Below are 20,164 nucleotides of genomic sequence, written 5' to 3' on the forward strand. Positions count from 1 at the left end.
TTTCCCGTCAGGCATTTTATATCACTGCTAAGTTATCAAAAGTTTTAGTTGCAGCATTGTGTATCCCCTTTTGTGCTAAAGACAGCCTTAAAATGGAGTAATGGGTGTCATTTTTCTTTCTGGCATTTCCGTTATGTAATTCATTGCTCCTTTTGACAGCAGAAGATTATTTACAGTAAACTTCATGAAACAGTACATGTACTGTGAAGCAGTAGTTAGAATGCTCAACACCTTAAACAAATGTCTACAAAATGAACATGAGTGAGCATCATATATAATTCTTACAACACGATTTTGAGCGATGAAGATGTTCTTTCTTAATAATGAGTTAACCCAGAATACTATTCTGTACAACGTTTTGATGTCTTTGCTTTGATTCTAAGTGAGAATGTGACTGAACTAAGTTGTTGTAGGAGTTCCAAAATGTGTTTTTTCTAGTTTAAATTCTTGTCAATGTAGACACCTAAGTTTCCACACCATTTATTATTTCCTCACCATGTGTTAAACTTATTATTGGTGTATTATCCCTAGATGTGCAGATTTTAATACGCTGTATTTTTTTTTACTAACACATGATAAGTCTGACTATTATCAGAGCTCCAATGAAAGAAAAATACCTTACTGCAATGTACACTAATTTGAAACACAATTCTGTGAACCTGTAAAACCCTAGGATATTATCAGCATTAGCTGTATTTGGCATATTGAAGAATAAGGATTCACTGGATCCACAATGGTCCTATTATGAGGATATTAATTTTTGGAGCCAATAATACAGTCTCACAGTAGGATTTGCTTTTCTTTATAAAAGCTTTCACCTTGTCTCACAGTGCTTGTTACCTTCTTCTCTGATTTACTAGATAGTCAATATATAAAATCAAACATTTTGAACTAAAAAATTTGTTTGTTAATAGATTTCATATTGAGTTTAAGGTCATGCTAAAGCTTGATATGAGGCATACATATTAATGTCAAATACTGCTCCTCTAGCTTGACTAAACACAGGGAAGTTACTGTGTCAACCAAAAGCTGACTCCCTGATCTTGTCAAGAACAATGCAAATTAATGAACATTTAGACAAAGTGCATATTTTGTTCTCAGTAACTTGATCTTCCAGTCATTACTTCTGTTTTCATTGCACATCATATTTCTAGTTTTGTACTGATAAATTTACACCACTTCATTCATATAGACAGATGGATTTAAGCTCTGGGTTTCATTTTTAATCAGATAAGTAATTCATGTATTGATGATTATAATTGTAATTGTATGTCTTCCTCTGTGCATTGATAGATAAATTAACCATATGTTAGCATGTGAATACTTACTCTTTGTTTTCCAGATTGGGACAACAACTTTGACTTCAACCATAAATATCACAGCAGCTATGATTATGGCAGCAAGACATGATTTTGGTATAAAGCAGAAACAATCAGCAAAGAAAAGAAGAGATAAAATCACCAAAAGTCCTGTGAAAAAGAGAGAAAAAAATTGCAGATGACTGTCATCTCCATTTCACATTTATAAGTTAGTATTGGAGTACACAACAAACCCACATGTCTTATATAGTTACAAAACACTATTTTTTAGTATTAAGTTATGACAATGATAAATAGAAGATTGTTAGGAACATCTTTTAATTTCCCATAGCAGTTTTCTATTTGTCTAAAATTTTCCATTCTTACACTTGTAAAAATAGTGCAGAACAATATCAGAACAGTATCACATAAGTGAAAATGTCTAATTTTTCAATTCAAAACAAAATAAGTAGCCTACATAAATGGAAAACTAAGATATTATTCAGTTTCAGTTTTGATTTTTGTACATTGTACCTTGAATGATATAAGCAAAAATACTCATTGTTTTACTTTGTGGAAATTTTGTCATCATCAGCTATGCAGCAACGACTGCCAGATGATGGTTTCATCCAAATATCTCCATGCACTATGGTATTTAACAATTGGCATCCATGTTGCTCCTCTGTTTTAGTTAACATCACCGACCCACCTTTAGATCATCTTCTCATTTTTTTTCTTATTTCTTGAATCCACTGAAGAGATTCCAAGTACCATCTACCACTTATGTTCTTGGCTACACATCTTGATGTCCCCCCATTATCATCATTATGAAGTCCTCCACTTCAGTTTGTTCTCCCATCCATCGGCTTACTTTCTTTACTCACCTACTTAGTTATTGTCTTCAGTTGCACTAAATACTAAAATTCATCAACTGACTCTATAAATCTGTGGCAGCTTAATTTCTCTGAGTGGAGAATATGTTCTGTAAGCCTGTAACAATTACACAAGTTATTTATATTGTGCTAAGTGTGGTGACTGTGTCTCTGTGGTGTGTCACCATTCTGCTATCCCACCTCCAGTACCCCATTCCTCCCTGTGGTGACCCTGAATTTCCACACTGTGCTGCAATTTTGCTTTTAATCTGAAAATCTGCCACATTGATTAGACCATCGAGAATGCTGCCTTCACAAACAGTACAGCCTCACTGCTTTTTGGCAATGTTGATATCTCTCAACAAGTGCCTGTGAATTACATAAACATTCTGTGTGCAAAATTGCTAAATGTTTGCAAAGACTTGGATGGTACAACAGTGCTGAAAGACATAGCAACAATGCCTTCATTTTTGCACCAGCTCTCATCATCACTGATGTGAAGCAGCAAACTGCGCCATGACGAGTGCCAAACTTACTGAGTGAGTTCATAATAAACATTCCACATTTTACATTGAGTGAATCTATTCCTGGTACTTCTGATAAAAGTGCTGCAGAGAATCACAATAAACAATAGCCGCCTGCCTCGGTCACAAATGTTAATCTAAGTGCCTTCGATCTTTGCACAGGAAAAGTCATCACGTGTTTCAACACTAGTGATTACGAGTGTTATGACACTTGCTTCTACAACCTGAACTGTAAGGACACATCCCACAATGCCATTACAGTTGAACAACAATGCCCCACATCATATCACTCCATCATTCTGTTTCATCACCCATCAACCAGCAGACCATGGGATCAAGGTTTACATGATCTTTCAGTACCTGTGCATTCCAATTTTCCAATTCCAGTTGTAGTGGTTCATGTCATGTGAGAGTAAAAGATATGTGGCTGAACAAATATTATTTGAAGTGTACTTGCGTGCAACTGACTGCAAGGAAACAGCATTATTGCTGACACTTTCTATTCCTTGAACTAAGAGAGCTTTGGTTTGATGTTCACCATTGTGAAAAGATGTAGTCTAGCTTGTAATCTTAATGAGTGTGGATGAACATATTACGGCTTAAGAGAGAAGAGATTGTTGTGAGACCACCATCTTTAATTGAAAGGCATTTTCTGTTCTTAAACCAAATTCTCAGCAGCATAAACAAGGTTTATTCTTCATCTTATGGTTTCACATTTTCAGATATTTAAGCATGCCTACGAGACATTTCTTTGGACTAGTTAGGCTTGAACCTGTAAACTCTATATGGCCATTAATGTAAAGACTTTTAAACAAATGTGCTTCAATGGACAGGCTTCCACAGAAAGGAGAATTGGATCATAGTTAATGTAGACTAAGATTCTTTCAGATTTAGCTCACAGTTTGATGGCCAGCAAAGACATTGAGAACAGCTTACAGTCAGCATGTGGCAGCAGATCTCTAGTGTACCTTGTACAATCCACTGAACATAAACATCGTCTCATGAGATCTGTTTGGTTATTTATTCATTTCAAAGATCTACATTCTTTTCTTAGAGAGACTGATTACTAAAGAACAAATTCCTTGAATCCATAATAATAATAATAATAACACTTAACCAGACTTAACGTCTGAGAAAGTAAAGAAATGATAATAATACTTAAATCAAAGCAGTAATTAAATGAATAATAATAATAGTAATAGTAATAATAATAATAATAATAATAATAATAACAGACAAATGTAAGAAAAATAGCATAGTCAAGGGAAAACACACTAAACAAGAAGATTACATATTGGATAACCACAGCGACTGCATAGAAGCGATGGAAAAAACAGATGCCTATAAATATCTAGGATACAGACAAAAAATAGGAATAGATAATACAAATGTTAAAGAAGAACTAAAAGAAAAATATAGACAAAGACTAACAAAAATACTGAAAACAGAATTGACAGCAAGAAACAAGACAAAAGCTATAAATACTTATGCTATACCAGTATTGACCTACTCATTTGGAGTAGTGAAATGGAGTGACACAGACCTAGAAGCACTCAATACACTTACACAATCACAATGCCACAAATATAGAATACATCAAATACATTCAGCAACAGAAAGATTCACATTAAGCAGAAAGGAAGGTGGAAGGGGATTTATAGATATAAAAAACCTACATTATGGACAGGTAGACAATTTAAGAAAATTCTTTCTAGAACGAGCAGAAACTAGCAAAATACACAAAGCAATCACTCATATAAATACATCAGCTACACCATTGCAATTTCATAACCACTTCTACAACCCTTTAGATCACATAACATCAACAGATACAAAGAAAGTAAATTGCAAAAAGAAAACACTACACGGCAAGCACCCGTATCATCTAACACAGCCACACATAGATCAAGACGCATCCAACACATGGCTAAGAAACGGCAATATATACAGTGAGACGGAAGGATTCATGATCGCAATACAGGATCAAACAATAAACACCAGATATTACAGCAAGCATATTATTAAAGATCCCAATACCACAACAGATAAAGGCAGACTTTGCAAACAACAAACAGAAACAATAGATCACATCACAAGCGGATGTACAATACTAGCAAATACAGAATACCCTAGAAGACATGACAATGTAGCAAAAATAATACATCAACAACTTGCCATAAAACATAAACTAATAAAACAACACGTTCCCACATACAAGTACACACCACAAAATGTACTGGAGAATGATGAATACAAATTATACTGGAACAGAACGATTATAACAGATAAAACAACACCACATAACAAACCTGACATCATACTCACCAATAAAAAGAAGAAATTAACACAACTAATTGAAATATCTATACCCAACACAACAAATATACAGAAGAAAACAGGAGAAAAAATTGAAAAATACATCCAACTGGCTGAGGAAGCCAAGGACATGTGGCATCAGGATAAAGTCGACATTATCCCAATTATACTATCAACTACAGGAGTCATACCTCACAATATTCACCAGTACATCAATGCAATACAGCTACATCCAAACATATATACAACTACAAAAATCTGTAATTATTGATACATGTTCAATTACCCGAAAGTTCCTAAATGCAATATAACATATACCATACAGTTACAAGGAAGTCACGCTTGACCGAGGTCCGCGTCACGTTCCATTTTTAACCAGACTTAAGTCTGAGAAAAAAAAGTCAATAATAATAATAATAATAAACCCTGTGGAGGCCCGGGAAAAGAATAGGCCTCCGGTATGTTCTGCTAGTCATAAAAGGCGACGAAAAGAACAAACCACTAATAGGGCTAACCCCCCTTTTAGTGTGATTACTTGGTTCAGGACAGAACTAAAGAAGCCTCGGACAAGCGCCGTCATGGTCGGGGACGACGCTTGAACCCTATGCCCGCCCACAATGGTAATGACACTGCTAGCCAACTGGAAAATGATTTAAATCCAAATAGAGGTGTTTTGCAGGATATGCTTCCTGCAACCACCCTAGAAGGAAAACAAAGACAGAGGATGAGATGGTCAGATGAAGTTAATAGACACCTCATGTTCTGTTATTACCAAGCAACAAACCTAGGAACCAACACAACTGGATACAGATCACAAGTACACACAACATTTATTACCAGATACCCGGAATTAAAATTTTTAACAGAACAACGACTAGCTGATCAGATCCGTGTAATAATAAAAAATAACAGGATACCCCAGTCAGAATTAGAAAACATCAAACAACAAGTACAACAAATACTGGAACAAAATAATGTGCAATCAGAAGAAGAAGAAAATACAGTAATGGACTCAAACATCCCAGAGCAAACAAACAAAGAACAACACGCATCAATTAAACAATCAGAGGAAAATGAAATCTTAAGACAGCCACCAGAACAAGCACAAATAGAACACGAAGAGACACATGTGTTAGATATAGAAGAGAAATTTCAGCTGACATATATAGAATACAAAGACACAAATACAGACATTAGACCATTCTTGCATAGACCGCCAAATAACCCACAAGTTGAAACAACAATAAAAACTATCAACACAATCATACACAACAAAATAAATGAAAACACAACTATGGAAGAGTTACAACTACTGGTTTATATAGGAGCACTCACTACACTAAAAATACACACTAGGCAGAGATCAGAACAAACCAACACACAGAAGAAACCCAAAAAACCAGCATGGCAACACAGGCTACAGATCAGAATAGAAAAACTGAGAAAAGACATCGGACAGCTAACACAATTTATAAGAAATGAAATATCAGACAAAAAACGAAAAAGGTTAGGTAAAATCTCACAACAAGAAGCAATAGAGCAATTAGATGAAAAAAAGCAGAAATTACAAGCATTGGCCAAACGACTTAGAAGATACAAAAAAAGTGAAAATAGAAGGAAACAAAACCAAACATTCAACACAAACCAAAAGAGATTTTACCAAACAATGGATAACACACACATTAAAATAGACAATCCACCAAACATAACAGACATGGAACACTTCTGGAGCAACATATGGTCAAACCCGGTACAACATAACAGGCATGCACGGTGGATACAAGCAGAAACAGACACATACAAGATGATACCACAAATGCCTGAAGTGATAATTTTGCAACATGAAGTCACCCGAGCAATTAATTCTACACACAATTGGAAAGCCCCTGGAAATGATAAAATAGCAAATTACTGGCTAAAGAAGTTCACCTCAACACATTCACATCTCACTAAATTGTTTAACAGTTACATTGCAGACCCATACACATTCCCTGATACACTTGCACATGGAATAACCTATCTGAAACCTAAAGATCAAGCAGACACAGCAAACCCAGCTAAATATCGCCCCATAACATGCCTACCAACAATATACAAAATATTAACTTCAGTCATCACACAGAAATTAATGACACATACAACACAGAACAAAATTATAAATGAAGAACAAAAAGGCTGCTGCAAAGGAGCATGAGGATGTAAAGAGCAACTGATAATAGATACAGAGGTGACATATCAAGCTAAAACTAAACAAAGGTCCCTACACTACGCATACATTGATTACCAAAAAGCCTTTGATAGTGTACCCCACTCATGGTTACTACAGATATTGGAAATATACAAAGTAGATCCTAAATTGATACAGTTTCTAAACATAGTAATGAAAAACTGGAAAACCACACTTAATATCCAAACAAATTCAGATAACATCACATCACTGCCAATACAGATTAAGCGTGGAATATACCAAGGAGACTCATTAAGTCCCTTCTGGTTCTGTCTTGCTCTGAACCCACTATCCAACATGCTAAATAATACAAATTATGGATACAATATTACTGGAACATACCCACACAAAATCACACATTTGCTATACATGGATGATCTAAAACTACTGGCAGCAACGAATCAACAACTCAACCAATTACTAAAGATAACAGAAGTATTCAGCAATGATATAAATATGGCTTTTGGAACAGACAAATGTAAGAAAAATAGCATAGTCAAGGGAAAACACACTAAACAAGAAGATTACATATTGGATAACCACAGCAACTGCATAGAAGCGATGGAAAAAACAGATGCCTATAAATATCTAGGATACAGACAAAAAATAGGAATAGATAATACAAATGTTAAAGAAGAACTAAAAGAAAAATATAGACAAAGACTAACAAAAATACTGAAAACAGAATTGACAGCAAGAAACAAGACAAAAGCTATAAATACTTATGCTATACCAGTATTGACCTACTCATTTGGAGTAGTGAAATGGAGTGACACAGACCTAGAAGCACTCAATACACTTACACAATCACAATGCCACAAATATAGAATACATCAAATACATTCAGCAACAGAAAGATTCACATTAAGCAGAAAGGAAGGTGGAAGGGGATTTATAGATATAAAAAACCTACATTATGGACAGGTAGACAATTTAAGAAAATTCTTTCTAGAACGAGCAGAAACTAGCAAAATACACAAAGCAATCACTCATATAAATACATCAGCTACACCATTGCAATTTCATAACCACTTTTACAACCCTTTAGATCACATAACATCAACAGATACAAAGAAAGTAAATTGCAAAAAGAAAACACTACACGGCAAGCACCCGTATCATCTAACACAGCCACACATAGATCAAGACGCATCCAACACATGGCTAAGAAACGGCAATATATACAGTGAGACGGAAGGATTCATGATCGCAATACAGGATCAAACAATAAACACCAGATATTACAGCAAGCATATTATTAAAGATCCCAATACCACAACAGATAAAGGCAGACTTTGCAAACAACAAACAGAAACAGTAGATCACATCACAAGCGGATGTACAATACTAGCAAATACAGAATACCCCAGAAGACATGACAATGTAGCAAAAATAATACATCAACAACTTGCCATAAAACATAAACTAATAAAACAACACGTTCCCACATACAAGTACACACCACAAAATGTACTGAAGAATGATGAATACAAATTATACTGGAACAGAATGATTATAACAGATAAAACAACACCACATAACAAACCTGACATCATACTCACCAATAAAAAGAAGAAATTAACACAACTAATTGAAATATCTATACCCAACACAACAAATATACAGAAGAAAACAGGAGAAAAAATTGAAAAATACATCCAACTAGCTGAGGAAGTCAAGGACATGTGGCATCAGGATAAAGTTGACATTATACCAATTATACTATCAACTACAGGAGTCATACCTCACAATATCCACCAGTACATCAATGCAATACAGCTACATCCAAACATATATATACAACTACAAAAATCTGAAATTATTGATACATGTTCAATTACCCGAAAGTTCCTAAATGCAATATAACATATGCCATACAGTTACAAGGAAGTCACGCTTGATCAAGGTCCGCGTCACGTTCCATTTTTAACCAGACATAACATCTGGGAAAGGAAAGAAATAATAATAAAAGCACTTCAGTTTTGTCTCTGAAAGGAACTTTTCAACACAGATCTCCATACAATAACTGGGTTCAGGGTGAAATAACACCTCCTCTCATGAATAATTACATCTCAATAAAATTACAACAATTTACCTTTTGTGTGAGAGGGAGTTACATAGTTCCGACCATTGTGACTAAACATGAGTTCTATGAGACAGACTATGGTGTCATTCACATACCAGCCGTGCCACTCGTGCTGGGCACCACAACCAACTCGGTTCCAGTCCATCACTGTGCTTTGCATGTGCATCACCCACATACAGCACCAAAACCAAGTATGGACTCCAAGTACGCATTTTTCACGACCACACATCGGCAAGGTCAGATACCACTACATCCCAGTTCGAGTGATGTCGCACCTGCATCAGCCAAATCGTGTATGACTACATGTCTGCACAACCTCCATGAGACACTGCTTGTGCTGCTGGATAATAAATGGACCATGCCTTACTTCTTTATGGTGGCACAACCTCATGTTCACTCTCACATACATTTTCCACCATCTCAGACATCTGACATTGGGAGAGTCATACCTACCACACTGGCCTGGGAACTTCTCTCACATGCAGAGCAATTCTATGATCTGCCATCTGAGCTGTACGCATATCACTGTGTGACACTGGTGTCACCTGCACCTTAATGTGAACTGCTGCTTCATGTACTTCCCTATGTCAAACTGCATTTCATGTCCATCTTGCGTATCGATGCTCCTGCAGCTCCCAAATTTCCTACACCATGCCATGCCTATCTCATGATGGTGCCTCATGATCAAACCACTGATTGCCATCATACTGTCCACCACCATCTGAAACCACCATTGTTCCATGTGGATTCTCTCATGATGTGGTTTGCTCTCAGCGAGAGTTTGATGTCAGCCAGTAACCTCACTGGGGACAACGAGAAGTTTGCCACTATTCTTAACCATCTGAGAGGCACTGTGGATCTTATTAGCAACTTGCTTCTGAGTGTTCCAGCTTCTCATACGAAACTGCCAAGATACTACTGCTACAGTGATTAACACGCACACCTGAACAATAGCTACATCTAATTGTCAATGAGACTACTTTGGGAACCAGCATGCTGTCCCACTTCAGCTCCACCTGCAAGTTCTAATTGATCTAACACTACTGCCTGATCATGTGTTACTGATACTTTGGTTCCTAAAACTGCCAGAGAACATCCAGACAGCAAGGCAGGCACATAAGGAGGCACCTCTAGAGCCAAAACATGACATTCTAATCAATAATCAACAGCCCAACACTGCAGTCAATGCCCAGTACAACTGCACCAAAACTGATTTTACACAATCTTAGCCGAGCTGCCCTGACATTCTGCACAACTGCAGACTGCCTGATGACGGCCAGACTGACCTGAACTAGGCTCTGCCCCCCACCTCTACCAACCCAAGTCCCTTTTACTCCTCGGGCACAAAACAGTTGCTAGCTCGACAGCCGAAGTTGTTGATAACCCAGCTGTCCACTGCTCTGACTCTGTGTGTACATAAAATCTTTGCTAACCAAGTGCATTGCCTGCTTCCATGCCCAACACATAGCAGCGCTACTGCTGGTTTCACACCAGATTTGGGAAGGATGCACAGCACTGCAGATAACCCTGCACCTGCCCAAACTAGAGCAGTGACCTGGGTAGGTGCACCAGGCTGTCTTCATTAACAAAATGCCAATGCATACAATGACAAAAGAGCACCGACACAGTGTTTCAGTGGGCAGATGGTTGCCAATTATTCATCCTTTATAGGCATCTGCTAACCTATTTCCTCATTGACACCAGGTTTGACATGAGCACTCTACCACCTGATCTAGGGCCTGATACACTGTCCCTGTCGCCACTGCAACTGTGTATGGCCAATGACACTGTAATCACATTTGGTGAACTGTGCACATCATGCTTGACCTCAGAACAAATATACAAATGTTTTGGACGCTCCTAATTGCAGAGACAGTTGAACCAGTCCTGGGAACTGATTTCCTCTGGCACTACCAACTACTGCCAGATTTAAATCACACCCTCTTATTAGGACAGGGCAACCAGGAGCCAACGTGTGGTATGGTCAGTAAGACAACAAGCTGCTGGCACAGCAATGCCCTTGGTCACACTGCTGCAGCTCAGTACATCACTTGAACTGAAGCAACAGAGTGAAGCACTTTACAACCAGTTATGCTTAAAGGCAGCTGAATACTTACCATTACAACATGACAACAAAGTCACACACCTTAACAACAAACAACTACAGAGACAAATTTTGGACACCACCGTATCTCTATATGCAGCTTAACAGCACCTTCATGCCCTTCATCACATTGACATGATCACTAATGTGGTGCTGCTACTAAAGACACTTCTCAGCTCAGTGAAGCAACACAATCCTCACTTGAGTACACTCCCAAGACAATGCCGTGTGATGTTAACTGTGACAATGAGTCACATCATGCTCCACCTCCTGGACTCACTCTATACTCCCCCATTAGACCACATACACTCTGTGCCATGCAGGGTTGTACAGTCTACCACTTTACAACCGCACCAGGTCTCCCTGTCTGTTGTCACCCCCACCATCTAGCTCCCTATAAACTTAAAGTGGCTAAAGCTGCAGCTGACGTACCTCTGTGAGCTGCCAGAGTCAGACCATCAGACAGTGCTTGGGCCTCCTCAATTAAAATATTTCCTAAAATGAATGATACTTGGTGCATATGTGGCGACTAATGCTATGCCAATGCCCGTACAGTCATTGACAGCAACCCCATTCTGAACTTGCATGATTTTTCCCACATCTTGACTGGGGCAAAAAATTTTCAGTGGCATCGATTGCAAAACAGCATACCTGAAAATTCCAATGGCAGCCAAGGATGTACCAAAAACTGTGATAATCATACCATTCAGTCTCTCTGAGATGTTCTACATGCCATAAGGAGTAAAAAATGTGGGACAGACATGGAAAAGATTTGTTGACATTGTACTCTTCAGTTTGCCTTTTTTTACACCCATATAGATGATGTCATAATCTTTTTTGCAAATACAAGCAAGATCACAATGACTACCTGCAAATCATCCTCAATAAGCTGACCTCTCACAGGAATGTGTAAAATATGACAAGAGCCAACTTTGGGAACCCTATGTGACCTTTGTCAGACATCACGTTGATGCGTTCAGTTTGCATCCTCCCTACAACTATCAAGTTTTTGGGGTCATAACTTTTTACAGGAACCAACTACTACACACTGCTGAAATCTTACTACCACTCACACAAGCATTGAGCGGCCAAAATACATTTGGTAAATGATGCCTCGATTAGACACTACAAAATGCGGATGACCTATGACAAAATAAAAAAAACCCTGTTGCACCAATGATGCTTGCCCACCCATTGCCTGACGTGATGTACAACTAATTATTGCATCCAGTGCTAGCAATCAAGTGATCAGGACTGCCTTACTGCAAGAGATTAGTGGAATTACTCAGCCATTCAAATTTTTCTCGTGCAAACGTACTGACTCTCAGAAAATATAATCCACATTTGATTGCAAACTACTAGCCATATATGAAGTAGTTTATCACTTTCAGGGTGATATTGAGGGGGGACCTATTATCATAATACTGTCCATTGCGCATTAACAGACAAATTTCAGAACCCGTCGGGGGATTCCGCGCTCATGACATTCCACCACTTACATTTCGTAGCACAGTTCACTACCGCTTTGTGATACATCAAAGGTACTGATAATATTGTTGTGGACTACCTTTCCCATATTGCAGCTACCTCCACCCAGATGGACTTTGATAGGATCACAGATGCACAAGTAATAGATGCCGATCGTCACAGCATGTTTAGCAAACCAGACACTGTGCTGCAATTGCAACAACACATGCTACCTGATGCTATGAAACAAGTTTTGTGTGATGTTTGAGATGGGTGGGTCTGATCAGTTATCCCAGAATTGTATTGCAGACAATTTTTGACTTTCTCCGCAACCTTGGATACACGAGCATGTGTCCTACGACATGCCTCATCACAGAATGCTTTGTCTGGCCTGACATTAGAAAGGATTGTGCCATGTGGTCCAGGACTTGCATTCCATGCTGGCAAGCAAACCCTGGCCATCACATACAGCCCCCTTTTGGTAAATTCCTGATTCCAAAGGGGTGGTTCCAGCATGTCCATATTGACATCTTAGGGTCACTTCCATTATTTGCATGGTTATCATCATATTCTGCCAATGATATATCGCATGACGCTCTAGGTGGAGGCCATGACCATTTCCTAAATATCAGCAGGGACAGTAGCAAAAACTTTTGTCAACATTTGGATAGCAAGTTTCAGCTACCCAGCATCCTTAACTTTGGACCCAGGTTGGCAGATTGAATACCAACTGTTTTACACCAACTATGCAGATGGTACCAGTTCCATACAACTGCCTACCACCCCCAGTCCAATGGCCTCATGAAACTGTGGCATCAAACAACGAAAGTCACTATCCTGCACCACTCAGAATCATGAGAGGAGGTGCTTCCATGGGTTCTCTGGGGCATTTACACAGCACATAAAGATGACACTGACATTTCACTTGCCAGAATACTATACCTTGAGCCCTTCACCCTACCTGCTGAATTTGTAGTGCATGGAACAATTCTCTCAGACCAGGACTTACCAGACTTGAATCGGCAGTTGAAGGGCTTGAAGTGACTGCAACAGCAAGCAGAAATCTAAAGATACCAGTATTTGAATACTGACCCTTATTTTGACCAGAACTGAGATGGAATCTTCCTACACCTCAGTCAGGGGCCTGAAGATGGTGTAGTAAATGACCAAAACTGGTAGCCAGATAAAATAAGTTTGGAAATTTGATGGCTGAAAATTAACATCCTTACCAGACTTAGTTGCATGCATGTACACACATACATAAAACATCTGTCTGCCGCCCCCCTCCTATCACATGACACTATGAATTTTTATTCATTAAGACCTGGCGACATGTTCTCATGTGATGCTATATACAGACCTAGTGGAACCCAACCCACTATTGCAATTTACAGGGCCAATGCAAGTGTTGATAGGAGATACAAACACTTTTGATATCAAAATTAATGGAAAACAAATAACAGTATCAATGAACCAGCTTAAACTGGTGTGGACTTCAGTGGACTTGTCACAACAGACAGGCCCCGCAACACCTCCTGTGGACACTTTAATGCAAGAAAATGCTGCCAACATGCCTACCTCTTCAAATACCACTATCGAGCCAGTAACAATTAAAACTGCCACCCAGATTATGTCCTAATCTGCTAATACTGCCAGCAGAAACCCATAGAATGCACTACTGATGTCACACTTGGGGCATGCCCTGCGTCACCCCCTCCCCTCCCCCCCCTCCCCCCTCCCCCTCTCCTCAAGGCACACCTTCCTTGCTGACTACAATGTGTCTTCCATCACATTCACCATTTCACAGCCATCTGCATCACTTCTGACAGATCACATCCCGCTACAGCCACTCTCTCCTCATATGTACTCCGCATTATGGGGGGGGGGGGGGGGAGGGGGGGGGTAGATGGGGAGTGAAAAAGAGGGGTGCTCTGTGTTGGCGTACAATCTCTGGTACCCCAATTTCTTCAAATCCATTGTTAAATTGAAAAATATTCTTTTTAATGTGTTGATAGTACACTACTTTAGTCGTATTATTGCTTCAGTTCTCCCATTTGTTGATGAAGATTATCTACACTAGAGACAAACAACACAGTGTCATCAGAAAACTGAAGTTAGGCAAGACATGCTGCATTTAATCCACAGACATTCTTTATTTTCACAGCTTAGAAATATGAAAACTTCCTCTAGAGCTCTTGACAATAGAGTGACTGTTCAGAATGTTTCAGAATCTGCCTCTGTTACATGATAATCTAATCCCAAAACAGAATATTCTATAGTAATTATACTAAAAATGTGTATATTTAAGTGTCAAGCCATGATTGTAGAGCTTCTCATGGCCAGACGTCTCTTATGACTCCAAATTTGCTTTTACTGGGATGACATCAAATGTAAGCTGTCAGTATGCCAATATATACTAAATCAGTGCTTTTGTTTTCACTAGCTGTGAGTCCCAATTATGTGGAAATTGAATTGAAAGCTTTCCAAGAGGTAATGAGTCACAGCAAAGTGATAATACATATTCATTTTTCATAACTCCATTGAGAAATTTTTAAAATAAGGTTACCAGTCATACCACTGGCCTACCTTTACAGTTCCAATTACACCAAGTATCCATATTCAAGTCACAGTCATGCAGATATTTTTGATCTTTAAGAGTGATTCAGAATCTGCCTCTGTTTCATGATAATCTAATCCCAAAACACAATATTCTCTAGTAAAACTGTGTGGGTTTAAAAGTGTCAAGACACGATTCCCCTCATCTGTTGACCTCCCATTTGAAGTCTTCTTCTGACTTATCAATAATGGCATAGTGAGATGATCTGTCACAGTTCTACCCAATTAATGAGTGAGTTACTGTATGTTATGAATAAAATTTTGATAATTAGATCAAAGTAGTCATCAGCATAATTGTTGCTCATGTAAGTACTAATGGTGGCTGGATAAATGTGTTAGTCTGCATGAAAAATTATACATCCTTATCATAAACTGAATGCTAGAAGGCACATAGCCATCACTATGTTGGTGAGGGGTTTCCACATATTCTTTACTTTACTATGGTGCAGGTAAGAATTTGATAACTAGACTACAGTTAGTAAAGTTAAGTGCAAATTCCATGGCTGAGATAATAGCTTGCACTGAATAATAGAAGAATGTATCCATGAATGTGCAGTATTTCACCATGTAAATGAAACAGTGATTCTCTGAAGAAATGACGTAGCTGCCTTCATATTATTCATACTACTTCTTTTGCCTATATTGTTGGGAAAACATATCTCTCATACTAATATCTTAGATTCATGTTTTTTGTTTTTTATTTTTTGTATTTTGTCAGCTGTGTCTTGAACATAATGTGAATATTTTCTGTCTTAATTTTTACGTGTTTTTGTCTATGATCATTTTTGTATTTTTCATCCTTCAATTACGTAATGGGCCAAAATACCAAGAACAATCGTGTTATGTAACTGAGATGACAGGGTGTTTCATGTGTGATGCCTGGGAAAGCCCACTGCCCACACAGTAGATTTACCAGCTGTTGTTCCCTGTATCTGCTGCAAGATGGTTGCAAGTGCTTCCCCTGAGTGTTTCATGTATGATTCCTGTGCTCAGTCTGGGACCTCCCTGCCCATATTATTGATTGTATGTGTGTTTTCTTTTGAGTTTTTTTGTCAATTTTCATTTTCTATGGTATAGACCCCCTCTTGAACCATGGACCTTGCCGTTGGTGGGGAGGCTTGCGTGCCTCAGCGATACAGATGGCCGTACCGTAGGTGCAACCACAACGGAGGGGTATCTGTTGAGAGGCCAGACAAACATGTGGTTCCTGAAGAGGCGCAGCAGCCTTTTCAGTAGTTGCAGGGGCAACAGTCTGGATGATTGACTGATCTGGCCTTGTAACATTAACCAAAACGGCCTTGCTGTGCTGGTACTGCAAACGGCTGAAAGCAAGGGGAAACTACAGCCGTAATTTTTCCCGAGGACATGCAGCTCTACTGTATGATTAAATGATGATGGCGTCCTCTTGGGTAAAATATTCCGGAGCTAAATTGGCCCCCATTTGGATCTCCGAGCGGGGACTACTCAAGAGGACGTCGTTATCAGGAGAAAGAAAACTGGCGTTCTACGGATTGGAGCGTGGAATGTCAGATCACTTAATCGGGCAGGTAGGTTAGAAAATTTAAAAAGGGAGATGGATAGGTTAAAGTTAGATATAGTGGGAATTAGTGAAGTTCGGTGGCAGGAGGAACAAGACTTTTGGTCAGGTGATTACAGGGTTATAAATACAAAATCAAATAGGGGTAATGCAGGAGTAGGTTTAATAATGAATAAAAAAATAGGAGTGCGGGTTAGCTACTACAAACAGCATAGTGAACACATTATTGTGGCCAAGATAGACACAAAGCCCATGCCTACTACAGTAGTACAAGTTTATATGCCAACTAGCTCTGCAGATGATGAAGAAATAGATGAAATGTATGACGAGATAAAAGAAATTATTCAGGTAGTGAAGGGAGACGAAAATTTAATAGTCATGGGTGACTGGAATTCGTCAGTAGGAAAAGGGAGAGAAGGAAACATAGTAGGTGAATATGGATTGGGGGGAAGGAATGAAAGAGGAAGCCGCCTTGTAGAATTTTGCACAGAGCATAACTTAATCATAGCTAACACTTGGTTCAAGAATCATGAAAGGAGACTGTGTACATGGAAGAAGCCTGGAGATACTGACAGGTTTCAGATAGATTATATAATGGTAAGACAGAGATTTAGGAACCAGGTTTTAAATTGTAAGACATTTCCTGGGGCAGATGTAGATTCTGATCACAATCTATTGGTTATGAACTGCAGATTGAAACTGAAGAAACTGCAAAAAGGTGGGAATTTAAGGAGATGGGACCTGGATAAACTGAAAGAACCAGAGGTTGTAGAGAGTTTCAGGGAGAGCATTAGGGAACAATTGACTGGAATGGGGGGAAGAAATACAGTAGAAGAAGAATGGGTAGCTCTGAGGGATGAAGTGGTGAAGGCAGCAGAGGATCAAGTAGGTAAAAAGACGCGGGCTAATAGAAATCCTTGGGTAACAGAAGAAATATTGAATTTAATTGATGAAAGGAGAAAATATAAAAATGCAGTAAATGAAGCAGGCAAAAAGGATTACAAACGTCTCAAAAATGAAATCGACAGGAAGTGCAAAATGGCTAAGCAGGGATGGCTAGAGGACAAATGTAAGGATGTAGAGGCTTGTCTCACTAGGGGTAAGATAGATACTGCCTACAGGAAAATTAAAGAGACCTTTGGAGAAAAGAGAACCACTTGTATGAATATCAAGAGCTCAGATGGCAACCCAGTTCTAAGCAAAGAAGGGAAAGCAGAAAGGTGGAAGGAGTATATAGAGGGTTTATACAAGGGCGATGTACTTGAGGACAATATTATGGAAATGGAAGAGGATGTAGATGAAGATGAAATGGGAGATAAGATACTGCGTGAAGAGTTTGACAGAGCACTGAAAGACCTGAGTCAAAACAAGGCCCCGGGAGTAGACAACATTCCATTAGAACTACTGATGGCCTCGGGAGAGCCAGTCATGACAAAACTCTACCATCTGGTGAGCACGATGTATGAGACAGGCGAAATACCCTCAGACTTTAAGAAGAATATAATAATTCCAATCCCAAAGAAAGCAGGTGTTGACAGATGTGAAAGTTACCAAACTATCAGTTTAATAAGTCACAGCTGCAAAATACTAACGCGAATTCTTTACAGACGAATGGAAAAACTGGTAGAAGCCGACCTCGGGGAAGATCAGTTTGGATTCCGTAGAAATGTTGGAACACGTGAGGCAATACTGACCTTACGACTTATCTTGGAAGAAAGATTAAGAAAAGGCAAACCTACATTTCTAGCATTTGTAGACTTAGAGAAAGCTTTTGACAATGTTGACTGGAATACTCTCTTTCAAATTCTGAAGGTGGCAGGGGTAAAATACAGGGAGCGAAAGGCTATTTACAGTTTGTACAGAAACCAGATGGCAGTTATAAGAGTCGAGGGGCATGAAAGGGAAGCAGTGGTTGGGAAAGGAGTGAGACAGGGTTGTAGCCTCTCCCCGATGTTATTCAATCTGTATATTGAGCAAGCAGTAAAGGAAACAAAAGAAAAATTCGGAGTAGGTATTAAAATTCATGGAGAAGAAGTAAAAACTTTGAGGTTCGCCGATGACATTGTAATTCTGTCAGAGACAGCAAAGGACTTGGAAGAGCAGTTGAACGGAATGGAGAGTGTCTTGAAAGGAGGATACAAGATGAACATCAACAAAAGCAAAACGAGGATAATGGAATGTAGTCAAATTAAGTCGGGTGATGCTGAGGGAATTAGATTAGGAAATGAGACACTTAAAGTAGTAAACGAGTTTTGCTATTTAGGGAGTAAAATAACCGATGATGGTCGAAGTAGAGAGGATATAAAATGTAGACTGGCAATGGCAAGGAAAGCGTTTCTCAAGAAGAGAAATTTGTTAACATCGAATATAAATTTAGGTGTCAGGAAGTCGTTTCTGAAAGTATTTGTATGGAGTGTAGCCATGTATGGAAGTGAGACATGGACGATAACTAGTTTGGACAAGAAGAGAATAGAAGCTTTCGAAATGTGGTGCTACAGAAGAATGCTGAAGATAAGGTGGGTAGATCACGTAACTAATGAGGAGGTATTGAATAGGATTGGAGAGAAGAGAAGTTTGTGGCACAACTTGACTAGAAGAAGGGATCGGTTGGTAGGACATGTTCTGAGGCATCGAGGGATCACAAATTTAGCATTGGAGGGCAGCGTGGAGGGTAAAAATCATAGAGGGAGACCAAGAGATGAATACACTAAGCAGATTCAGAAGGATGTAGGTTGCAGTAGGTACTGGGAGATGAAGAAGCTTGCACAGGATAGGGTAGCATGGAGAGCTGCATCAAACCAGTCTCAGGACTGAAGACCACAACAACAATATGGTATAGACAAAGGGTCTGTGAGTGTTCATTGTCTTGAACTATGCAAAAACAGAATCTTATGTGAAATGTCAGCTTGCATTCATACGAAAATTTCCCAGTGTATGCATTCCCAGTGGTTTAACGATACATACATTCATGAAGAAATTGAGAGACTGGATCCATGTTAGACAAACAAAGGTCAGGAGAACACAGTGTTTTAATTGAAAATACATTAGATGAGGTAGGAGAGGCCTCAGAAAGAAGTTTGAGAAAATCATTACATTGTTTAGCACTTCAGACTGGTG

General features: G+C 38.8%; 1 protein-coding gene across 1 annotated transcript in view; it reads right to left on the minus strand.

Annotated features, from left to right (window-relative positions):
* Positions 1–20,164, minus strand: part of LOC126148564 (sodium-independent sulfate anion transporter-like) — a 61,250-nt gene that overhangs the window by 15,869 nt on the left and 25,217 nt on the right. The window contains exon 7 of the mRNA XM_049915764.1: positions 1,329–1,469. Within this exon, the coding sequence (XP_049771721.1) occupies positions 1,329–1,469 (141 nt within the window). The remainder of the gene's footprint in view (positions 1–1,328; positions 1,470–20,164) is intronic.

Source organism: Schistocerca cancellata, chromosome 2 (genome assembly GCF_023864275.1).
Source record: "Schistocerca cancellata isolate TAMUIC-IGC-003103 chromosome 2, iqSchCanc2.1, whole genome shotgun sequence".
In the NCBI taxonomy this organism is placed as follows: domain Eukaryota; kingdom Metazoa; phylum Arthropoda; class Insecta; order Orthoptera; family Acrididae; genus Schistocerca; species Schistocerca cancellata.